Raw genomic sequence first — 25,622 nt, 5'->3', positions numbered from 1 at the left:
TTGTTGTGTCTTTAAACTTGCATACGATTAGAGTAACTAGAGCCCGAGCTGATACAAAAGAATGGTTTGATATCATTTTCTTTCAGCATAATACGAGCTGAAACTTCCTGCGAAAAGTGCAGCAACGGTTCGTTTTACACTTAGCAGCAGATTAATGTGTCAATAATGAATCTGTTTAGAGTGGGCTATGACCTTACTTGGGTAAAAGTCGTCTTAGAACGTTAAATTATTAGTGAAGTTTTCGAAGAGGTGGCGTCGAATTTTGGCGAGGCGTATATTGTATCAGACAAGCTCTGCCTGTGCCTAATCTGCGCTTATCTCACGATTTGACGTACGAAAAATGGAGTTTGGTATTTTTCTTTCATGTCTTTGCTTTAATAATATCGATAAAATTACGAGGCCGACGTTTTAAAAGTCTATATAACTTTATTAATTTTATTTTGAATAAAAGTTTATTTCATTTGCATAACAGGAGGAGTGTCAGCAGCGACGGAAACGTAATTTTTTCACATATTAAATTTGTGACAAGATGCAGTGGAAGGAATTGTGATACATACCTGAAATTACAGCTTGTGACAATTTACAAGATACATGAGCTCCAAATTTGATCATAAAAAATAGTGACAAGGAAGGCAATGCCCTAACAATTTCTCATATAAGACGTGCTTTCAGAGAACATCGTAAAAATTTAAGTGAGGTAATAAAACGTAGCTTTCACGTCAACTTTTATAAAATTCTTGTTCTCCTCTTGTAAGTTATACATTCATCACTTAATCATTTATTAAATTTATTCGTTTTATTCTATTCCCAGCCAGATTTATCGCCCCCGGCGGCCCGCGCAAATCGATAATTGTATCAAAAAAATAATCGCAAGGACTCGTCAGCGGTCCTCGGCATCTGTGCGAGTTGATTAGTGAGTTCGTCGAAGTTAATTTGCGGAGTTTGGGGTATTTTGCGCCACGGTTTTAGGGGTGTGTATCTACATAAAGCACTTTGTATTACACAACGTCGAAGTTGTTAAATACAAAAGAACGAGAACGGTGATGCGGTAAAAGCGGCCAACCAACTTAAGTCGGAGCCTTGGCCGAGGAATGCCGCTCACAACAGGTAATTACTGAACTAGATGCACACAATGTGTGAACTAACCGAGTTCTGTTAACTCTTTTATTGAGAAAATTTGTAAAGACAAAATCTCTTACAATGCAGACGCATAAAAAATTTCAATGGGAACTCGTTTGATGATAAAATGCATCAAATTTAAAATACGGCTTCCATACGAATGAATGGGGTGATGATGAATTGATTTAGTGGTCCGTTGAAAAAGACACTACACTTATTAGGAAGTAGTTTTTCATCGCCATGTGGCGTGTACCACCTAGAATGAAACCTTTGATGTTTGAGGTTTCAAAATAATTACCCACAATATTATTTTATTACTAAAACTATAACATACGTACTAATTATTGTGGCTTCAAAAAAACACATAAAAAATTTAAACGACCATTGCGTGTCTATAACATCTGTTCTTAAGGATTAATAGATATCATTTCAATTAATTTTTTATTCCGTAACGCTTTATCTTCATTTAATGTTACGACACTACTTTATAATTGTAAATTCAAATTGGAATATCCGGCTCGAAGGACCATTTTTTATTTACTATTGAAGTCGCTTTAATGCTAACTAACTAAATCTGTACTTTTTCAGAATTATCGATAAATTATTGATACATGAAGCGACGTATTTGATCAATATTGCAGAAACAGCTCATGTGTTTTCCCCGAAATCCTCGTGATTAATGTTTTTACATTGTACACATTAAAATCATATATTTATCCCTATAGAAACCGATGACATCATCTTAAAAATTAGTAAACTATTTTCATAGTAATTTGTACGTTGTGAATGCGATTGAAAATTATTATCTGCGTGTAACTAATTAGTCAGTGAATTTAAATTTGTGTTTAATAAATCTGTTAGTTCAAAAGTGATTCATACCCGGGTCCATTTCCACAGCAACGCTTTATTTTATTTTGTGTTTGTAATACATTCCTGTAATTTTTCGGGAGGAGGAGCGTTTTAAACGCACGAAAACATGTGTTCCACAATCGATCTTCCGCAATGAAGGTTTTCAAGTGTTTACAGTATATTTATACAGTGGTTTTGTTTGTTCACCTCCGTCTTTTAAAGGCCGATTTCGAAGGGAAAAGAGATAAAATGGTCAAGCATAGAAAGAATGGAAACGAAGACAAGCCCGCGATGTGTGGTTCGTAGCGAGTCCCTCTTTTGCATATCACGGACCTAGCAAAAATGAAAAATTCCGTCGGATGAAAACTTCAACGAGTAATTTAAAAACGATCACACACTTCCTTAGCGGCGTTTACAAATTCTATGTAAATATAAAGTTTGTGGTGACGTTTTATCAGTAGGGCCGCTCGACGTGATGTATAGTCATCGCTCACAGTGCGGATATATCGAGAAATTTTCATGTGGTCACAGTTTGGTTAGTGGCCACACCTACATTATTGAATATATAGATAAACAATTCCGACCTTGTTGAAACTCGTCACCCACCAGTGATAAACAATTCAGATTTCAACATTTTCCTCCTACACCGAGGGAATCAAACAATATCGACAACCTTTAATACGAACGTAGCCTGTATCAGATCCAACGTTAATTTTTAAAAAATGACTCGATGTTCTTTGTGGCAAAGTCAACATGGAGTTAATCGAAGATGATCACGTATGCCTTTGAACGTGGGTGGTAGGCATAAATAAAGGGCATTAACGATATTAGCAAATGCTAGCGTATGGCTTTAAGAGGCTTCTTGGCGGGCATGTCCCAGCTTTAATTCTGCGAGACCTCACTTCAACTAAAAGGAGAGTACGTAAAACAGTGTAATTAGCCATTCAGAATTGAATAAAGCGGACTTTCTGCACTTATTTGAAGTCAAGTACGTACTCGAAAAGAATGGAATTTGAAATAGTTTGCTTGCAAAGGCACTTTGCAACTTATTCTAATTCCCGCCACATATGTGCTTCATTGGTTTTTCCCTCTAATGAAAATTTAGTTGCCGTCTAAGCGCGCCTTTGCCTCTATCGTACGTTTTAATGGCATTTTAATGACGACTGCTTTGATAAACACAACCTTTATATCTTGACTTCCACATCCCCGACACGTCAGAATAAACGCACATCTGAATTTTTTAAAACCCTCTGCTTAAAATTATATGTATCACACTAAATTATCAAAAATTTTATGGTCTAACCGTTGCCGAGAGTCTGATCTGCAACAAATATGAGAACTTCGGTTAAGGTGTTTCCACATTTTAATTATACTTATCTTAAAATATGCGTTTTTAAAATTATCGTTCGATAAGCGAAACTGGGAAAACCACTTTAATATTTAAAATTGTTTCTGGTTAAATGATAATGCATATAACAGTCATTTATTACAAGATAATTATTTATAAAGATGATTCATAGTGTTAAATTTAATAAATTAGAAAACTGCGTTCCTGTTCGTACTGATACGATAATAAGGAGGTTATCAAACTGTCTCCATTTACGATGACCTGCTACCATCAGTCGATATTTTATTCATTAAAGACTATTTAAATGGTTTTGATGTTTATTCTCAAAGTAAACCGAGCTCTTTTTGCTCTTTCGACGGCAACATAGGAAATAATTAATGATTATCCCTCAAAGTAGCCGATGTTGTATGCCACCTTGTCGAAATTGAAAAACCACACATAAATTTCATTTTGCGGAAGAAAATCGTGCATTCAAGTTTTATTGTGCCATAGAAAATCATATCACACACAATAGCATCACTGTTTTCATATTTATTAATTACTTTATTATAACTACACAACATGTGTAATATAATCCAATTTTCGAATATGCATCGAATATTTCAAATTGGATTTTGTTAACCACGTACTTCAGCAGTAATTGTGATTGTCAGTGTGGCATATATTTTAGGGTTTCGTTCAACGCAGTGGCGGCTCGTGACTGTCTGATGTGGTGAGGCGATGATAGAAGTTTGACAATAATAACATTAATAATAATATTAATAATCAAATTAATTAAATTAATGTGATTAATGCTAATTAGTAATGATAGAAGTCTTGCCCGAATACCGGTCATTTGCGGGTCAGTGGTAGGTCCTAATAATAATAATAATATTAATAATAACACCCATAACACATTTAATCAGCAATGTTTTTACAAGTCAAAATTTTGTTCAAACTAGGACTTTCTTGGAGGGATTCGGGAATAGTTGTTGTGTTCCTTTGTAAAGGTTTTAGGCCAATTGAAATTTTTAATATGTACTTTGGAACTTTCATGTAACTGTACTTCGGATGAAATTATTTAAATCGTTATTTCCCGGGACGTCAAATATTACGGCAGAGCTATTTATATGTTTCGTACCAAGTTGATTTAAAAGACTTGGAGTACTGACGATTCTGTCGCTTATCAATGAAAGTTAAATGAATTAACGGTTTTGACAGCTGGATATTTAGCAAAATTTGCCGACGTTCTAGCTCGGTTCGCCGTGAAAACGGCGTTTCAAGAAGGAACATGACGAAATGGTACTCGGGATTCATTTTTCACTCACCTACCTATGAAAGAGACAAAAACACGAAACATCAACACGTGGGCTTTTACTCACGTTCATGCTAATTACCCACGCACCCCGCAGCCCTTCCGTTCTGTAAAATAAATGGGAAAATGGTTTAATGAGTACTCCGAAAATGGCCGAGAAGCACCGAAGATATCGCCTCAGTTCCGACCGAACGCATGTATAGGAGTATACGAGCTGAGCCATGGAAATCCGTGTCTATGATTGGGCTTCGTTGGTTCAAGTGAACCGACGTTCTGGCCGCTTCAGTTAAAGAACTAGGAGCATAAATCGTACGGTATTTAACCGAAAATGTCAGCAGAAAGCGTAAAAAATTAAAAATCATATTTTTGTAACTAAAAATGCATTGAAAGCTCTTTTTTAATTACCAATTAAGTCAATCTGTTCTTAAGATATATGCTGTGAGGCGCCGCCTCACTTGCCTCATCTGACGAGCCGCCACTGGTTCAACGTATGTATCAATTATACACTTCATACGACCGTTTTAATTTTAAAATGGTATCGGACGAGATCGATTAATTTGCTTAACATTAGTGAAAGCGCTACTAATTTCTTTCTGATCAATGTGTACCTCTTCACAAAGTAAAAACAAGCTCGCTAAGAAACCTTACTTAAATTGGAAAATATACTTTGGGTAAGAAACTTATAATTCGTTTATCTTTAACAGAAACCTAGCTGTAGGGATGAAACGTTATTTATTTACTTACGAGTCAGTTTTAATGTTCGTTTTTTCAACGCTTCTAATTTTGTTACAGTTATGTTTTCAATATTATGTTTTAATTAAACTGTGTTATCGCTTTGGCGTCAAATTTTAATGAACACAAACAATTATTTCGGCCTCTCGTCCTTGTTGACAATTAATGCAAACTCTTCAAGGGTCAAAGAAAAGCGGTTCTTTGAGTATAAAAGTAGCGCGAATTAGTTCAAGTGATAAAAATTTTAGAGACAAAACGTTAAACAAACTACGAAATTGTTATTCCTAGCTCGCAGTTACACAACAAGTACGGTAGTCATCGCGGAAGGAGTTTACATTCGTAGGCGCCATTAGTACACTAATCAATACATACATAGCAAGAATTTATGCAAAAACGTTATTGAGCGCTATTTTTAGAACGCAGCTTCTCACCTGTTCGCGCACAAACCAATGACGTCACTTATTAATTGTCATGAACCGTATATTACTTGAATGAGTAAGACGAAAAGGTGTTGCAACAAGATACCTGATTAAACGGATCTATGCACATATTGTATATTAATGTGGAAAGCATGTCAAGGATTATTAGTAATTTGTAAGGAATAATTTTAAGTCGGCCTTTCACAAAGAAAAATACTTCCAACGATCCCTCGGTTACGTAAAGGCGCACATATGCACATGTACCGAAACAATAGAAATTATCACCTCAAGGTCACGCAAACGTTCGACGCATAGCGATGAAATTTTGGCGCTTGTCGCGGGGTCAAGTGCCATTCGAACTCGGGAGGATGTTACTAATCCGGCTTTTTTTTCAGAAGTGTACCGGTACGAAACGGCGTACGCATGCGAGGGGAAAACGCTCAAAATCGAATGCAAGGAAGGCGAGCTGATAAAACTGATTCGAGCTAATTATGGACGATTTTCGATAACGATCTGCAACGACCACGGCAACACCGACTGGAGCGTGAATTGCATGTCGCCAAAATCTTTGAGGGTTTTACACGGAAGGTAAGTGAGGACCGTTACTAACACTCAGCGCAACTGGAAAGAGATTTTATACTTTATTAAGCCAAAACGGTTCCACTAATTTTGTAAGTTTTTCGAGAGACGACTGTTAGAAACAAACACGGCCGAAAAAATTAACAATAGAATTAACTAGCGGCGTCACACTCGACTGCATTGTCAGAGATATTTCGGCCAACAAAAGTGTGGTGCAAGAAAAACTAAACACTGATGTATTTTTATGGCTCCATTTTTACTTGTCGCCACAACACTCGAAATTTAAAATAGAAGTTTCATTTGGGTAAATGCACGCTTGTTCGGATGACTCGTTGCTAAAGAAAGTAGCAACTTTGACGTGTCATAACCTCACTTTGTTCTTTCCAGTCAGTCGCTTCAAACGGAAACGTTTTATTTTCATTCGGTGAAATTTGACAAACCGTCCTTTATTTTTATAGCCTCTAACGTCGATTGTTATGTATATACGTTGAGAAGAAACCGGTCTTAAAAGCGTTTTAAGTTGACGAAAATGTGCACTGTAATTATTATTAAGTGTTTTTATTTACTCGCTAACGCTTGGCGCAAGAACGAAAATTAATATCGAACGACTTCAAGCAGATAAACTGTGTGTTCCTGTCAAATTTGCTTATTTATTAGGTTAGGAATGATCTTATTTTAGGGAAAAACGTGAATACTAATTTCTTAATTGGTTACCTAATTCCACGCCTACGTTTTTCTTATTTGCTCACGGACTTGCCAAGCGTCGCTATATTAATCATTTAATACCCAAAATAAGTCAACTTAAGGCGCTTTTACACGATTAACACATGTAACTAACTTAAATGTTTTCATTTGTACAACTAACATTGTCGAAATAAAGTCGCTTTGTGTTTCATTAACTCAGTGTTTTGTGTGCTTCCTTGTGTCTGCCAATATTGTATGTTTTTCGTTCTCATATGGGCTAAGTGGGTGCCATTTTGTCGATCGACGTCGACGAGTCGGCTCGAGCTTGAGCGAGCGACTTATACGTAAAAAAAAAAATTTCCGAGTGCTTAACATGTGTCTAGCTTTAGATTGTCCGAAGTTGTGTTGATTAACAAATTAATAGCATGAGTTTGATTTTTAAAAAGAGGGCGCCTTATTTTTTTCAGATGTAGTTTACAAAGAAACTGTTCTGTTGAGGTGAACAATGAGATTTTCGGCGACCCGTGCCCTGGAACAAAAAAATATATAGAGGCGCAGTATAAGTGCGAGGGTAAATGAAATTTCTGTCAAAACATACAATATTGTCAGAAACGAGGAAGCATCGTTGATGTCGTTAATTCGCGTTTGGTATTAGTGGTGGTTGTGTCTAACACATTGGTTGGTTGCCTTAGGTGTACCCACTATCAGAACTGCAGTATCCCGGCGAGTACGAGTATGTTCGGAGATCCTTGTCCTGGCACACACAAATACCTTGAGGCCCATTACCAATGCCTACCTGGTAAGTTAGACCCGACGCATTACTGTTTGTTCGACAAGATTCTACTCGAATTACAACACGCCGACATAAAATATACCTTATTCGAGTGTTACATCTTAATCTCCATGTCCAGTTTTTTCACATCGCCGAATTACACGTTTTACAAGGTTTCCAAGCAAAATCGACCCAACACCAGCTAATTCGCACACAATCGCTATATGCTTCCTCGATTTCTTACAACACTCACGCCAGAAAGCACAATTTTATAAAAAAATCTCGACTGTTTCGTCCGACTTCGCAAATAACTGTGCATTAATTTATCGTAACCGCGGCTCAAAACATTTTGACAGTCGCCGTAATAAGGTCAAGATGATATTTATGTCTAGCCAAGATTTATTTTGTGACAACTATTATTTATAGCTATTTTTTCCTCATAATGGCGTCATCCTTTTGGAACAAACGTAGAAGGTAAGCCGTATACCTGTGAATAGGTTCAAAATCTCGATGTGTGGCAACATCTAATTTAGCTGTCAAAATACTTGTCAAAATTGACCATAATTAAAGCAGCAAGTTTAAAGCGTGTATCATTAATGTAAATTAATTGAAATTACACACTAGAATTGATGAAAATTATAGCAACACGGCGAGAATTCTCAGAATTTTTTGTTTTGTTCGGGGTTTTTTGACACTTCACGGGAATCGCAGCCATAGACTTACCTACAACAGATATGTTAATCACATTAAATTAATTCGTCATTTTACACGACTTCATTCGATAAAAGAGACCATAGTAACTTTCAGATCACTTACAACCAACATCAATAGACTTAAATATACTGCGATGTTGTTGTTTTTTAAGTGAAGTTACTTTGTTCAATATAAAGCTATAAATATTCAGTTGTAGATAATAACCACGATCAACAGAATAAACGTCAAGTGATTACCGATCGTACTTTGACCACGCTTGTCAAATTCAAACGTCGAATCCCTACTTGACGTCATTTTTGTTGACCACATGGTTTTAAACTAATTAACTAAATTTCGATTATTTGATCTAAATAGGAACATTATTTTCAACTTCAGAGCGATATTTTGATGCACGGTTCATACCGCATACCCACTGTAGAAATATTGTAGTTTATTTAACAACAAAAGATATTCGACATTATTCGCTTTAAGTCAACAGTTGGTGAAATAGTATTAGACGCTTTGAAGTAGACGTACAAAGGTATTTCTACCTTTTCTATTTACAGACCAAGTAGAAAGGTTAAAAGCAAATAAAATTCCATTTGGTTCTATTACTAATTTTAAAATAAGTCCCGGTTAGCGCAGAGTAAATGCCGTTTGTAGAATCTGCACGTTAAATGTGAATTCATCATTCCCGTCACATCAAAAATATTTTATCTCATGTAATTACCTCAGAACCGAACATATTTATTTTGCAATTTAACAGGACGTTAAAAGAATTTCCGTGAAATTTATTAATTGAACCGAATCCAACATTTCACTCTAAATATACTGCACGACTTTTCGACCATTTGATCAAATTGTCTGCATTTATTCATGAAAATGTCGGTCTAGAATAAGAAAAAGTCGAACAATCCATTAAAATTTGAAACAATTCAAACAGAGAAAAGCTTATTGGAAAGGAGATTCCGGATTTTATAAAATTGTGCAAAGCAAACGACGCGTTACCACGATTCGACTCCAGCCGGGGATGCCCCTTGGACGAACATTTTTTGATGTGTGTTATTTAGCAACAACAACGACCACTACAAGCCGGCCCAGTCCTCCATGGTTGATAACGTCGCAACCGCCAATGTGGAACACCGTGAAGCCGTCGGCTCGCCCGCCCCCAGCGCCACCAAAAGTTTCAGCTACTCCGCCAACCAGACTTGTAACAACTGTTACATCTTCGACTACTACGTCCACGTCTCCGCAGCCGCCGCCTGCACCTCCGAGCGATCCTGAGAAGGACGACGAGCAAGAGCAGGAAGAACTTCCAGATAAGAACTACCACGAACCTATTAAACCTATTCCAGATGAAATAACGACACTGCCATACACCACCGTAACCCCGAAACGGGTGACCTGTATGTATCCCGTTATCCCGTCTAGGAGTTAGTTGATTGTGTTGGTTTCAGCGGATAGTACGTATCCTAATACTTTTAATCCAGCACCTAGTATACTGCCATCTTGGACCAAAGACTCTGAGACGAATCGCTGTAGTCCAAAGACGTTTCGTAGCATTTTTTGGAACTGGACTAAAGTTAACTCCACTGACATACAACCATGTCCTGGAGGTACCACGGGTTTTGCTAAGTGGCGCTGCGTCGAAGTTAATTCGGTGCCAACGTGGTATCCGGCCACACCAGACTTAAGTCAGTGTAGATCGGTGTGGTTGACGAGCTTAGAACAAAGGATCATGGCGGGAAGAGATCCCTTAGTCTCCATAACGAACGACTTGGCTCAAGTTACCAGCAGTAAAACGTTGTATGGAGGCGACATGATGATCACCACGAAAATTATACAAAAGATGGCGCAAAAGATGTCGCAGGATATTCAAACGTTCCCGGACACGAGACAGCGTGAAGCTATAGTTACCGAAATGCTGAGTGACGTTGTAAAGACTGGTAGTAATTTATTAGACTCGTCACAGCATCCTTCGTGGAGGGACTTGAGTTACAAAGAGCAAATGAGAGTAGCTACGTCCCTCCTTATCGGGCTAGAAGAAAACGCGTTTCTTCTAGCTGATACGGTCATGAGGAAAAAGACTGTTGATCAGATTGTTAAAAATATAAGTAAGTTAAGTTAGTAACTCAATTGTAGGCTTCGTAACGAGCGTTTTGTTCCAGTGTTGTCGGTGCGTGTCTTAGAAACCAAATCTGTTACAACAGAAGTATTTCCTTCGGACAACAAGTGGTCCGCTAGTAATGATTCCATAGAACTTTCACAAGGAGCATTACAAGAAAACAGTGACGGCGGTTTGGTTCGGCTTGTTTTTGTCGCGTTCGACCGATTAGAGGAAATTCTACAATGGCAGCCGGATTCTTCCGAAACTAATAAAAACGTTACTAGAATGCTAAATAGTAAAGTGATTTCGGCGAGTTTAGGCAAAGGGCGCCATATCCAGTTGCGAGAACCGGTGAGGTTGACACTCAGACATCTACAAACCGAGAACGTGAGCAACCCTTCGTGTGTCTTCTGGGACTACACTTCCAGCGCATGGTTGGAAGAAGGTTGTCGCGTGGAATCCACCAACAGGTCTCACACTGTATGTCTGTGCGATCATCTAACGAACTTCGCGATTCTTATGGACGTCCACGCTATCCAGCTACCGATACCGCATCAAATTGCTTTGAAAATCATAACATTAGTCGGATGCATAATCTCAATTATATGTCTTATTCTAGCCATAATAACCTTTCAGTTATTTCGAGGCCTCAAGGTAATTAGTTTTGAGAAATGTTTCTAGTTCTGACGATGTGCTTTCAGAGCGACCGAACAACAATACATTGCAACTTATGTATCTGCCTCTTGATCGCCGAGTTAATTTTTTTAATAGGAATAGGTCAGACTGAAAATAAAATTGTGTGTGGGGTCATCGCCGGATTCCTGCAGTATTTCTTCTTGTGTGCTTTCATATGGATGTTCTTCGAAGGTAAGTGTTCGCGGTTTGTTCGTAGTTTGTTCATAACGCGTTGTTATCCAGGTTTCCAATTATATGTGATGTTGATTGAAGTGTTTGAAGCTGAGAAGTCTAGAGTAAAGTGGTATTATTTTTTCGCTTATGGATTACCTTTGGTCATAGTTCTTGTGTCGGCTGCTATTTATCCGCAGGGTTATGGTACCGAACAGCACTGCTGGCTGAAAACAAATAACTACTTCATATACAGTTTTGTCGGGCCCGTTATTGTAGTGCTTTTCGTAAGTAACCTGATTTCCTCTAGTTTCGTCAGCGCTAATTTGTTTTTGTTTCAGTTGAATCTTATTTTCCTAGGAATGGCCGTTGTAATGATGTGCCGTCACGCGAGTGCTTCTGTGTCTATTAAAAACAAAGAGCACTCACGTCTTGCAAGCACCAGGTAAAATTCATTAACAATTTATTAGTAACAAAGATAAATGTATATAATAAATGTTGCACAATTTGGGCATGGTTTAATCCAACTGTCGTAGGTTTTAACGTTTTATTTCATTTGGTAATTAAACAGTGGTGTGGTTATGGTAATAAGTGTATTTGGTTGGACTGTTGAGGTTATAATTGTTGAAATAAAAAGAAAGTTTGTGGTTTGGTCTTATTCTAATATAAGTTCTTCTTTCTTGCATGGCGATCTTATCCTATGGTAGTGGAAAGGAAGAAAATGCACTTCAAACCAAATTTCAAGCTCACTTGTAAGATTTTCTTTATTATCTCTCGCTATCGATATTAGATTTTTGATTCTTATTAACCATCCTGCATGTCATTAGTTAAATTAGTTTTGCATGAAGTAATAGTTAACTCTTTATCTAACGAATCAACCCGATATTGACGTCTTTAATTTGTAGGGCCTGGTTAAAAGGCGCTATAGTGTTGGTGTTCCTCCTCGGATTGACTTGGACCTTCGGTTTCCTCTACCTCAATCAAGAGTCAGTGGCCATGGCATACCTGTTCGCGTTTTTGAACTGTCTACAAGGATTCTTCATCTTCTTATTCCACTGCGTGCAAAACGAGAAGGTCAGCTTTCCCTCAACCCAACCCATTACCCACTAACTCACTTGCCGTACAGGTCCGCAAGGAGTACCGCAAGTTCATCCGCCGTCATTCGTGGTTGCCCAAGTGCTTGCGTTGCTCAAAACCTAGTGGTGGCGCTGGCAGCAGCAGCGGTAGTTCCGGACTGAACAAGGAGCGCAGAACAAGTATTTACGCCGGCTCAAATGGCAATCCCTCTGGTACAAACTCGCATTCGACCGACAATTCGGTGTTGTCTCCACATGCAACTAGTGTGGGTACCAACAATATAGTCATCTCCAATAATCTTAATAACGTGCGTCCTACCGCGCTAGTCCAGGTTCTAACTAGAACCGATCTCAACAATGCTAGTACCACCACTACCAACCACAATCGACTGCACAATGTTTCTCAACAAGGTACTATCCTGCTTTAACCATGCAGCTCTGTCTATTAATTTATGTAGCTTTTCATAGTCTTCACTGAGTCACCACATTCTTCCACAAGGACAAACACGCAATAATACTGTAGATCAGTGATGCGTTGTTGCCGTTTTTGCACGAACAAGTTTAAAAAGCCAGATTTTTCAAGCACAACTGCACTATCAAAGTCATAGTTCCATTAGAGTCAATCACTGATTTAATCTTAACACTACATCAAGTTCAAGCGTTTCATATAATTTTCAACAGTAATAATTAAAAAAAATTGATATTAACCGCATTTACCGATTCTGTGGCAATAAATAAAGACATTTTTTCACACTTTTGAGTTGTCTAAAATGCGTAAATAACAACATTGATGCAAAATTATGACCCGAAGGTGTTTTTAACACTCTTACTTTTAAAATTTTAAAGTGTGTTCGACAAAATTAAGGTTATGTCAGATTGTTTCACAGCCAGTGAATTAAAGAGTGTTTAACGCGAAACCACAAACTTACCGTTGAAGAATCACTGTCGAAACACTAAAATTTTGATTTTAGTATGATTTAGTTTGTAGTTTTTACGACATTTTGTTATTTGCGTACTACCAATGTATACGCATGCGCACTTTAATGCTGCGAATCGTAGCCCACTATGTTTTTTAAAAAATATATTCTTGTAGATATGTTTAAGCTTGAACAAACGGTTTCATACTAATTAGTGTTTATTTAATTAAGACTTTGTAGTTATGTTTATTGCAAAGATCCGTAGTCTAAGAGTCAGGAACGCAGTTTAGTGAAGTCGAAATGTCACTCTTGGGATACTCAGAGACTTTGTATGCATAGATTGGACATGTATCCGTTGAAGGTTTATTTAAGTAATGTAACTTGAGAACTTGTTGCCGTGTCGGCAAAAGACCCGAATTGCTTAGAAGCGGTTTAGACGTTTAGTTGATTTGTGGTTGTGGCGACATAAAATATGTGGAAGATCTGGTTTTTGAAATTTGTCAGTGAAGTTTAGCGACGACACAACTAATTTGGGCATTTCATCATCATACGTCAGTCATGATCGACTATGTAGTAGAGTTGTTAGATTGTCCGATGTGGATTGTGGATCCTGTTTCAGTCTGTCGTCTAATGAACATGAGTTGTTTGAGCTGCTTACTAACTCGCGTGTGGTGCTGTGGTGGTGCGTGCATTGCGCGCCCCCTCTTGGCATGTGTCTTGTCTTTTTTGGTTTGGTAAGACTTTTGTTTTTTACTAACGCTTCCTACTTGCTTACTGACGACGATAGGTGAAGGCGCCCTCTGTTACAGTTGCAGCGAGAATGGAACTCCCGGAGTTGCACCAACGTCAATCGCATAGGCAGAACACCTGTGCCCACCTCTACCTCGGGCACCACGGCTGCTACTCTGTGTCGCCCAACCCGAGACGGCACACAAACACCCCCACCCGTTCTTGAACCTCCAAACACTTCCACGTTACCTTATATTCGTAATTTTTATAAAAATTCCACAATCACTCCAAATTTACCCAAATCGGCCTCCACATGGGGTCCTCTTCACAAGCCCTTACACTGGAAGGTGCGTAGCACAGCGCCCGCTCCAGACCAAACCCGTTGAGGGCGCGTGTCTGGGGTTGGTACCGAGTAGTAAAGCCTGCATGGTGACGTTAACCCCGTTTCCTCTTCTGTTCTTATATTCTTCCGCTTATTTACTAATTTTACTATTGTATCAACCCGTCGCCCCCACGCATTTAACATTTTGTTTCTATTTACTTGCAGAACATTTCTTTTAAGTCATATAGTCGCGATTCGGGTCATGGAGGATCGGAGCAGGAGGATTCCCCCAGATCGCATACGATCGTAGCCGACACCAGGCTCAACAATGCCAAAGATGCGCGTCGCCAAGCCTATGTATCATCCGACTGCAATCAAGCTATCATGGAAAACAACATCCAGCTGAACTTCCCGGACTACAACAGAAGACACGACACCATACCTCATCCGAAGCACCTTCCTCTCCCGCAGAGCCTGCAGCCGCACGGAACACGCAAGAAAAACGGAAACTTCTCGAAACCGGGCAACCACTGGCCGCACCACACCTACACCGAGATTTACGACGGACGGTCACCGAGAGGACTGGCGCCCGAGGACGATCCGGTGTACGAGGAGATAGAACGGAACGAGATTCAGGTTAGTGACATGAGCGACGAAGACGGAAAGCGCCAGAGCGACATGAGCCGACAATCATCGCGTTCATACGGAGACCACCGACCACTGATTCCGTACAGTCCCGGGACCGACCGCAGCATTCTGGAAGCCGTGAAGAAGGAACACAACCGGTACCCGCAAGATGTAGACGGTTACAGGATGAGACCCAACATGTACCGAGGTGACACCGTGAGGTCCCTAGCTGCCGTTTTGGACGGCGAAACTGTAGTGTGCCATTTAGAACCACCCGAGATGTACCCACGTGACCCGTATACGTCCCGAACTCTGGTCCTACCCCAGTATAGTGAGAGTTAGGAAACTGCCATTTGCAAGTGAATATCTGTGATTTTACACATGATCAGACTTTCGGTCATTATTATTTAAGTTAGTAAAGCTCAGCTTGATTGAATGAAGGAAAGTGATAATTTTATAATAGTGAACTATTTTAATAAAATATTTATGTGAATACGAATGTCTCTTAGATGTGAGTTATTCCAGTCAACTTGTTATAATATGTTATTATTTTTCCTTTTTTTTTATTGTAAATTCTTCTTTCTTTTTCTATTTACTATTCACTGTTAGCTCAACTTTACCGTCTTCATTATACCATTATTTTATTAATAGCTAAATTGTTATTCAGAGTTTTACTGAGTTTATCTTGTAGTGCTTTTTAAGCCATACTTAGCCAGCACGATGTAAATATAGAAATAAAACGTTTTCTAATAAATATAAACTCAGCACTTCCCTTCCGATAACTTTTATTTATTTATTGTATTTAATTTTTGAATTGTGAAACATAACTGTCTCGAAATGATTGTTTTTTATTTTCGAAATTATTTAGTGAAAACAATGTATTTATGTTATATTGTATATATTGTATAGAGCTTTGTACATGTTGATTGAATGGTACGATATTAGTCAGGCATAAATTGTTATTATTGCTATGTTCATTAACACATAGCTAAAATAAACAATACACCATTATACAAAACAATGTATTAAATTTTAAAATTAAATCACAAAGTCTGACCAATAAAATTAATTTTCTTGTAGAGATAGAACTTTCTATACCCATCCCAATATTTCCATCATTAAATAGGCAAACACGAGTTCAAAACCATTGAACAAATCAAAGTCAACCATAATATTTAAAGAAACAAAAGTATAAAACACACTTCAAACATACAAGTTGTGCATACCCCTGCGACGTCACTGCCATGCGCGCATGCGCACTAAGGACAACGTCATACACATTTGGCGGTCTTTTCAAATGTTATGTACAGAATTCTTATAAACCATCTATATATTTTGTCTCAGTACATAATGTTTAAAGCCATAATGGCATAACAGTCTCTTAAATAATGTTTCACTGCTATTAAAGACTGAATTTTGCCTAGAAAATGTAATCACACTCTCCCAGGTGGTGTTTTTAGAACAACTAAAATCATGTCAATTAAAAACTTGCCTTAAAAATTAAATTATTGTTTAAACAAGTTCCTAGATCCTTAGCGAATGTACACTAAACATCTAACAAAGATTAAACTAGTGTTTTGTAAAAGAATCTTCTTTTGATTATTTGGTACGTACATACTTTGATAAAATTAGTTTCATAATTGTTGAATACTTTAGATGGAATAAAAATTAACCACGGACTTCGCCAAGTTCGTTAATCGCACGTAAGTATATTTAGAAGTATGATTTTGTTAAAAAAATATAAATCAAAAGAAAGGTAAGTCTTCATAGTTAGTACACATACTAATAATACGTACAATAACGTTGAAATAAAATAAATAAATACGTATCATAATTTACTTTATTTATAACGACACAGTTAACCAATTTTAAATCAATTTATAAAACAAGGTGAAATTAAGTTTCATGGTTTGATGTGTTAACAGTGTTACACCACTAAGCTCCCACTAACAAAAGTTTCCTTTTTTCTAGTCTTGTACAAACTCTTGAAATTTTAAAGCACCTAGTAAGAGAAGTCATAATTAACAGAATGATTTTATTTTTGCAATATAAATTTTTTACAATTGTAACAAACTGAAGAATATTATATTGCTATATATATATTTATTTATTTATATATATAGATAAAATAGTTACAGAAATTTTTAATTTAAAATTATACAATTATGCTCCGTTGGATGTAAGAAAAATATTTATTGAACATTATTAAAACAGTTCATTGTGTTCCGAGATTTGAAGCAACAGGGTTTTACATTTACTGGTATTTATAAACTATATTGTAAAAATAAATATAATCAGCAACAGAATGAAGTGTTTTTGAATGCAAATGATCAATAAATATTTGACAAGACCAGTTCTAGTATTATTCTACTTGTTACAATGCTTGTTAAAAACGCAACTAAACAACAATTCACATAATCTGAAAGAACTAAGTAATATTAGCTTTGAAAAAAAAAGTGGGAACAAAATGTGCAAACGTATATTGTGATATCCGCAATTGACAATTTTGTACTACGGACAACATCAATAAACAAATTCCTAAGCCTTACCTTATTATAACAATCTACAAATAATACAAGATCTTCACGTTTTAAAATGTTTAAAAGCTGAAGATTTTTTTTTATAGTAAAAAATAGAGAAAAGTATTATTACACAGTCAACCATTCCTTTTACACTGTTAATCAATGTTTTTTAAAAGATATCCTTGAGATATCACACTAACTAACTGCAACGAAAAGTCCAGTACTAATTAAAAATTGAAATTAAGACTTCCAAGTCGCTAACACAGTTTCATCTGAAATAAATATTTTAGAATGTGTATTTCCAACTAAACAAACAGGAATCCAAGAAATTCTGGGGCTCGCCGTCGATTGAATTATAAAAAAAATATATGATAATAATTTAACAGCCCCTATTATTTATTAATAACTAATTCACATCATACATTTTCTCCTCTTTAATTCTCATCTTTCTCGAATTTCATTTTCTTACTAAACATGGGGCGTTCTTCTTGTAAACGCTTCGCTGATTTATTTGTTGTTTGCGAATCTGAAAAAAACAAAAAACTTAGCAAATACCCACAACAAAAAACATCTACAAACCTTGCAACCACCTAACTTGGGTCGCAGGTCCGTAACCTTTATCATTTTTAGCAGCAATTCTAAATATAATCGCCGCCTTTGTTGACGTGTCCAAATGGGCAGCTGCTAAAGTTGAATTCGGAACCACGCACGAACTGTTTGGTCCGCAGTACACACGCACGAAAGCCAATTGCACAGGAGGAGTAGCTTTTTCCTTAAAATAAACTCGTTAAAACATCACGTTACACCGTTCGATGTCCTACTCACTTTTCCGCGTACGGCAAGGTAGACGGAGTACTCCAAAATATCACCTTGATTCGAACTAGGGGGTTCCCAGGAAAGTTGTGCACCATCTCCCGATTTGGCGATTTTAATGGCAGATGGCGCTCCCGGGAAACCTGGCAGACATGTTTTAAAAGCAGAGACCTGTCGAACTAGATTTAGTACGGATGCGTAAAGAATTTCTAATGATTACCTCGCTCCAGTCACCCACGCCTACTGAATTAATGGCAGCCACTCTGAACTTGTAAGCGGTGCCAGGTTCGAGATGGATCCTTGGGAAAGCAGAAAGGTCGGGCAAATTATCAACCGTCAAGTCTGAATAATCGTCCAACATAAAATAACTCAATACGTCACAACTGTTGCCTTTGATGAACCCGACTGTGTGCCACAGCTCTTTGTTTACGGTTTCTGGTACGTTATTCACATTATCAGTCTTTTTAATTTCTTTTGAGTGGTCTAATGCGGCCGAAGCTAAGGCAGATAAGGCATCTCCCTCTTCTTTTTTCACTTCGTCGAGGAGAGTGCCCTCTCCTGTCGCGTTCTGTCCCTCGGGGAACCCCCCCATGTCTTGGTTACTGGCGAACCCAGCCGCCAGTTCGCCGTCGAGTGACGAAGGATCGAACTTCTCTTCCTGTTCATCCATACTCTCTTCCTTGATGGACCCCACCTCCATCTTCTCGCCGTCCCCAATAGTGCCATTCATCGACGTCGCATCCGTCATATTCTCGTCAGTATTTACAGCCTCGTTATTTTGATTATGAGTCATCTCTATCGAGTCCTTGCTACCGCCTCGCAGACCCATTTTATAATTGAACGGTTTATACGGGGGCATGCGCGTCGAGCCGCCTTTCAACCCCAGCGTTTGATTTATCCCGTTGTTATCGAACAAGATGGCGGTCGCCTCTTCCGGATTCGGCGATTCCGTGGCGGTCGAAGGAGGCTCCACGTTGTTGTCTTCCAACTGTCTGATGAGGTTCTGTTCGGCGCTCTCGCCGCTCTCGTCGACTACCGAAACATCCTTCACAGGCTTTGGATCGATCAAACCTGCCTCGGCAGCCAGCGCGGCCAACGCGGCGTCCGTTGTTGCCGGCCCGTCGAACGACGAAGACGCTACGACATACGTTACAAAACCGAAAAATAAAAAAAAAAATACTGACCTATCGTCGCCGTGGGCTGCTTCGGACGCGAAACTACCACCAACTTTGGTTGCTCGGCGTTGTTCGACGAAGCAATTGTCGAGGTTACGGGCAAACGGACTATTTTACCTAAGCCCTGCTGTGGCTGCATGAGGGTCACTTTGTTACCTCCGGCCATCTGAACGGTGACCGGTTTGCCGCCGATCATCACCTGTTTCTAAAGAGAGAATTTTGCATACTAATAAAATTGTCTTGCCTATAAGCATCGTTAATTACTAAAATTACACAAACAAATCATTGCAGAAGATGTAATAACTGGTGCCCGCCGAAATATTTTCACACTTTCGAGGAAAGAAGGTAATGGACTTACTGTGTTTTTGGATATGGTCAGCGTTTTTGGAGATCCGACGACAGTCATGGGCATGGACAGTGTGATGGGCTTGCCGATTTTGACGCCCTGTATTCCGGTGATGGCCGACGAGGACGCGATCGGTTGGACATTGACGGTCGTGGACTTGACGGTGGGTACGGTTTGAGCATTGGTGACCGATTGCATGGTTCTGATGCCGCTATTTGAACTAACGACTATGACTTGTTGGTTGTTGATGGTCGGGATTTGTCCAGTGGCGTTCTTAGATAGCATTAGTTTTCCCGTCGCTTTGTTCATCTGTATAAGATTTGACGGTATGGCTTTGACCGTCGTCAATACTTTACTAGTAGGATTGCTAGGCATGATTTTGACTATCGTGTTCTTAGGTTGTTGGGGCGATTTGTTCTGAACTACGGTGCCGGGTTTAGGCAAGGTGGCCAACGTCATTCCCGTGCTAGTTTTAACTAATGTGACAACTTGCTGTTGGATGCCACCTTTTTGGATAATACTGCTGCCTTTTTGAACTATGAGTGGTTTACCGGCCACTTGTGATGTTTGTCTGATTATAGGTCCTGCGGTCCCTTGGACTCGAACGGGGGAGGCTGGAAGAAATTTGGTTTGTGAGTATCAAGACGAAGGAACGATCGGGTCGTGATAATCACCAATTTTGATTTGAGATGTTTGTGGGGCAACAGTAATTTTTTGGGTAGCAGCAGCAGCTGCAGCTAGTGCCTGAATGCCTGACAACATACTAGCTTGTGTGGGATCAGTATTCACGGCACTCTGTGGAGGTGCAATTAAGAGTGGAGCACATGCTGATGTATTTTTCACCGCATTTCGAACTATAAATAATAAGAACACTGGTTATTCAAGTACAAAAAAAAAATTGATCAGTTTTATGTAATGAAGACACGTCAATACCCACATTCGAGTTAATCAGATCCAAACTACACCCAAAAACAACAAAAAATATATAAATAATAATAATAACAGTGTTTGTTCGTTCGGATCTTAGAAACCAGAATCGGGCACCTCGCTTCATCAATAAAACTTTCTAATGCAAGATAAACAAGAACCTCTACACTCAACAGCAAATCAAGCTTCGCGCTCACGTGCTTTACTTTTTGACAAACACCAAAAAAAATCATGCATTAGTCAAATTAAAAGAGAAACGAACAACCGTTTTGAGAGTTTCAAGAGTGAGTACATATTAAAAAGAAAACTCCAAAATACAGGTGTCCCAAACACTGATCTACAGGCCAACATCATAGCCACTTAAAAAAAAGGGGGTTACCGTTGCTCGTTACGTATCGATGGCGGGACATTGGCCTGTCACTGCTGAACTTTTGTTATTTTCCCCACAATTCGCGTCACCAAATCAATTATTATTTCTAATTTGTAGACAAATTTGTTATTTGTTGAAGTCATGGTGCGGAAATATTACCTTTGATAGGTGTGGCTGCCTTCGGTGGACTGCCGACGGGATTCGTGGTCTGAACGACGGGTTTCGCTACGGTCACAGCCGGTGATACTTTAGCCACTGGCGTTGCCTTCGACGAAGCCAGCAGCGGAGGCACTGCAGAGGCTGCGGGCACAGCGGCAAGTGCGGGGGCTGCAGGAACTGGCTTCGGCGCAACGTTAGATGTAGCGGAAGGCGTCGGTAAATCGTACTTTTGAATCTGGCAAAAAACAGGGGCATTAGCGCGCAAGCAAGCGGATAAAATCAATGGCGTATCTCTACAGAAGCTAAAGTTATGTGAATAGAACTTCCCACGCCCCTAAAGTACAAACACATCCAGAAATATCTTAAATTTCTTTGAGTCCCCCTGTATAAACAGTTCCAAAAAATATGAAATTGTGATACACCACATGGTATTGATATTGTGCACAATTTAATAATTTTTCGGCAAAATTATGGCATGACATCATCAATGGGGGGGGGGAAGCTCTTTCCGGGACGGCAGACGGAGAAACGGGGGACTTATTTCTTCGTACTCTAGGGGTCATGAAAGGTTGAGAAAACGTAAAGTAGAGGGTCGGCCGACGGACTCGAATACAATACTTCTTTCGCTTACATGTAAATAGCAAAAACGGCTGACGACCTGACGTCCACGCTTCACATACCTGCAAAATATACAACTGCACCGAGGGTGAGCCATTCCAATTGACCTCCAAAGAGTGCGTTCCTGCTTTGACCAATGATACCCTACTAGGAGGAGCGGGTCGATCTACTTCAAGGTACCACATATCTTTACAACACACCTACCAATTGATCACAGTATTATACCACACGAGGACTTCCAATATTCAATCTCAATACCTGATTTTTCCAAGCTTTTCTGTATCCATCGCGTCCGGACCAAATATATAAACGCGTACTTACACCCACAGAACAATGTCCAGCTCTAGCGCATGGCACATTCTCTTCGCTAGCGTCAATATTGAGCTGCTCCCAACTCATAGTTTCTACAAATAAAAAATTATAATGTCAATTTTTTTTTATTTGATTTAATTTTTGTCAATACCTAGATTGAGACACGCCATGGTGCTCGTGCATTTCCATTCCTTCTCGTTGGTGGACGTTTTAACTTCGTCCGCTACAACCGGTACCCAACCGCCGAACACGAACATCCGGTGTCCGATTAACGTGGAGGTATGGAGCGACCGCGGCAGCGGAGTGGTTCCAGAAATTTGGGGTTTGCTCCATGTGCGAGTTTCAGTCTCCAAAAACCACAAATCGCCCAATCGGCAACCGCTCATGCCGCCGTATATAACCAAAAACGACTTATTATTTTTCTTATCGCAATAAGCTACACCCGTGTGAGATTCTCTCGGCGGAGGCGACGAACCGCTAGTTATAGGAATATCCCATTGAACGGGAGAGGTACGTATATCCAAAGTATATAAATCATTCAAGTATCTCGGCACATTGTTCTTGGGGTCAGCACTATCGTTTGCTAGACCGCCAAATAAGTAGACTTTGTTATTCACAAGAGTGAAACTGTGACCCAAGCGCGGGCAAGGGGCAGGCCCGGACTTCGGTGGCTTAGGTTTTAGGCGACGCCATTCCCATTTTGATGCCTGGATCAAACAAAGATTATTGCGGTTTTAACCTTGAACGTAATCGATCTAATCGCAAGCTTCATTACGCAGATTAATCTGGGACCACTATTACCTGCAGCTCGTATAGTTCGTTGCTGTACTTTCCGTACTCTACCATGCCACCAAAAACCAATAAGCGGGTTCCGTCCACCACGAAACCATACGCCGCACATCCCGGAGGAACATCGCCTTTTGTCATAGGCACGAACCACTGGTTGGTCGCTGAAATTAACACAAATATACGATTATTATTATTATTATCAATCCTCAATCTGGACCATTTTACTGCATCATTTACTAGTATAAAACAATCGTACCAAAGAAACATGAAATCGTATTACTGACCAACTTATCAAGACAAACCCACGTAAACATAATACAATAAAAACTCATTATGTACGGTATTTTTCCAGCAACTAATACCATAGAAAGCAAACAAAATTTTATTCGTGTGGATAAGATTGACGTCTACTTGCATTTCTTTGCTTCGTTAACGAATACGCGTCAGACGTAATGACGTAAATAATATGGAAACGTCACTTCTACGCAAAGGTACTTAGGACCGTAAGGTATTGTGGCGATCGACAAGAACGTGGTTGTCTGACAGTCAGTCTACAATAAAGCAGCGTTCGATCAGCATTAAATTATTAATCGAAATATATTAGTCACGTGATCGATTTTATCGTTTAAAAAACACAACCCGGTACTTATAACGCTGGTCACCGCAGCTTATTTAGAAAGTTCGTCGACTCTCACGAAATTTGCAACACTGCAAATCCGAGGTTTAATTTTAAAACGTCTGCGTTTGGCGTAAGCCGTGGAGTTAGAATATAGTTTGGTTTGTAAGGCCGTCCAAAAAAACTCTTATCGTCCTCCAAGCATATTCTAACCTCACTTTTTGAAAAAACGATGTCTGCGAACTTGGACTGTGTTAGCATGAAGCCGGTTTTGGGGTTTTATTGTTTCACCGTGTATCACTCAAGAGTGTCATTAAATGGAATGTATTCGATATTCGGTGAAATTAAACACGGAGCAATATTGTGTGGATTGAAACGCTGAGTGTGAGTTTTGTAAAAGTGGGTTAATCAAATCGGTGGCTTGAGGTTATGGCGGAGGGGGAACGCAGGTTAGCGAACTTAACCTTTCGAGAGTCGCTTAAGAAAGTTGTTGAAAATTCTCGAGCCCAATGGGACTTTCGTAATGAAAAATTGCAGTCCGGTCCCTATAGAATGTTGATGTTAGGCGGCCATGTTTGTTTTCGAACCAAACAATACCGAAAAAATGCGACATTTGAAATGAACAATAACACTCGTTGACTTTTCCGCAAACAATTGAAATTTTGGGGGTGAAGGGTTAGGGGGAGGCGCGTGTACGGTCGCGGTGTGGGGTAAATATAAATAACAACAATCTCCGCGCCATATTTATCGGGGTGAGCGAACATACCCGTGTTATAAACATGGAGTTCGTCGACGATTCCTTCGTTGCCGCCGCCGAAAACCACCATCAAATCTTTGATAGCGACAGCCCGATGTCCATGTCTCGGCCGAGGTTGAGGGCCAGTGGTATTAGCCACACATTTCCACTGTAACGCCTTACCCGCCATTACGTGATCACATTGCACATAACCATCCACAAAGCCAATCGGAGCAAGTTTGCAAATTCAAACGTGGACACGGCCGAAAACGGCCACCGTTTTAATCACTACACCAACACACAAAATATCGTTACTTCATACAAAAACACACTGGACGTCGAACTTTTACAACATTCATCGAAATAACTACCCTTTCCTAAGTTTAGCGGCAAAACCATAGAAAAGGTTTTCGTCAAATCGGCTTAGAAGGAACGCGTAGAAACACTCGATCGGTAAAACAGAGGACGCCGCTGACGCGCGCCATCTTTAAACAACCTACTCGGATGAAAACGAAATCTACAACGACACTACACCAAAGAAAATCAAAATTAACACAAATACACGAATTATTGGCACACACATGTACACCAACTAACTACGACATAGAAAAACACTTTGCAACAAATTTCAACACTGAATTAACATTAATTCTTGAATTCTTCGACTGACGGGCGACACCTTGCGAAAATAACCCGAAAAGACACTCACACACGTATGAATAGATCACTTCATGTCGGACTCGTCCAACTTGTAGAAAGTAGGGGAGGAAGCTCAGTACACAGAGATGTACTCAGAACATTGAGCCCACAGACTGCGACCTTTTCGTTGAAAATTTTAATTCGCACAAGTCAACATGAGACCGAATAACCACCCGAGCAAATATTCGCATTAGTTTTTCTTTTTTATTAATTCCAGAGAACAGCCATTTTGTGTCACATTATTAATATTAATTCCAGCTGGCAGATAAGATGAATTAAAACACAATATTTCGTCAACTACTGTAATTTTTACCAAAAAAGACCTACTATGACTCCGTTGTACAAAAACAAGGTTTAATACAAAGTTTGCAAAGAGTTTCAAAAACAATGCATACAAAATATATATTTCATTTTAATAAATCATACC

The 25,622-nt window shown here is 39.2% G+C and overlaps 2 protein-coding genes and 1 long non-coding RNA gene across 9 annotated transcripts in view; 1 reads left to right on the top strand and 2 right to left on the bottom strand.

The window, feature by feature from the left end:
* The window catches only part of LOC135141801 (uncharacterized), a 167,521-nt gene extending 153,970 nt beyond the window's left edge, over positions 1-13,551 (bottom strand). Inside the window, exon 1 of the long non-coding RNA XR_010282423.1 lies at positions 13,448-13,551. This is a non-coding gene — a long non-coding RNA (uncharacterized LOC135141801). The remainder of the gene's footprint in view (positions 1-13,447) is intronic.
* Positions 1-16,158, top strand: part of LOC135141800 (latrophilin Cirl) — a 112,428-nt gene extending 96,270 nt beyond the window's left edge. For 2 of the 6 annotated variants that reach the window (XM_064073250.1, XM_064073251.1), the window contains exons 3-15: positions 6,157-6,349; positions 7,717-7,823; positions 9,560-9,895; positions 9,947-10,603; positions 10,658-11,250; positions 11,298-11,463; positions 11,515-11,729; positions 11,784-11,887; positions 12,150-12,194; positions 12,348-12,516; positions 12,569-12,784; positions 14,245-14,511; positions 14,712-16,157. In XM_064073250.1, the coding sequence (XP_063929320.1) occupies positions 6,157-6,349; positions 7,717-7,823; positions 9,560-9,895; positions 9,947-10,603; positions 10,658-11,250; positions 11,298-11,463; positions 11,515-11,729; positions 11,784-11,887; positions 12,150-12,194; positions 12,348-12,516; positions 12,569-12,784; positions 14,245-14,511; positions 14,712-15,455 (3,812 nt within the window). In that variant the 3' untranslated portion in view covers positions 15,456-16,157. Of the gene's footprint in view, positions 1-6,156; positions 6,350-7,491; positions 7,596-7,716; positions 7,824-9,559; positions 9,896-9,946; positions 10,604-10,657; positions 11,251-11,297; positions 11,464-11,514; positions 11,730-11,783; positions 11,888-12,149; positions 12,195-12,347; positions 12,517-12,568; positions 12,930-14,244; positions 14,512-14,711 lie in introns of those variants that run through there. The other 4 variants (XM_064073252.1, XM_064073253.1, XM_064073254.1 and 1 more) reach the window with 4 other exon arrangements.
* Positions 16,159-16,935: 777 nt separating this feature from the next.
* On the bottom strand, positions 16,936-24,967 carry LOC135141213 (host cell factor 2). Of its 2 annotated transcripts, XM_064072098.1 has the most exons (13): positions 24,527-24,967; positions 23,157-23,305; positions 22,507-23,062; positions 22,302-22,447; positions 22,106-22,243; positions 21,426-21,660; positions 20,644-20,823; positions 19,982-20,583; positions 19,633-19,828; positions 18,669-19,585; positions 18,461-18,619; positions 18,215-18,407; positions 16,936-18,161 (listed from the first exon to the last, which is right to left on the bottom strand). In XM_064072098.1, exons 1-13 carry the CDS (start codon positions 24,684-24,686, stop codon positions 18,070-18,072), a joined length of 3,723 nt encoding a protein of 1,240 aa, XP_063928168.1. In that variant the 5' UTR covers positions 24,687-24,967; the 3' UTR covers positions 16,936-18,069. The 2 variants fall into 2 exon arrangements, with proteins under 2 accessions (XP_063928168.1, XP_063928169.1); XM_064072099.1 differs by lacking the exon at positions 20,644-20,823 and having other exon boundaries at positions 24,527-24,966.
* Positions 24,968-25,622: the final 655 nt, after the last annotated feature.

This window comes from Zophobas morio, unplaced genomic scaffold (assembly GCF_036711695.1).
Source record: "Zophobas morio isolate AGI-343-1 ecotype UQ-CSIRO unplaced genomic scaffold, CSIRO_AGI_Zmor_V1 ptg000044l, whole genome shotgun sequence".
In the NCBI taxonomy this organism is placed as follows: domain Eukaryota; kingdom Metazoa; phylum Arthropoda; class Insecta; order Coleoptera; family Tenebrionidae; genus Zophobas; species Zophobas morio.
The sequence above is the reverse complement of the archived record's forward strand: the minus strand, read 5'-3'. Positions and strand labels throughout refer to the sequence as shown.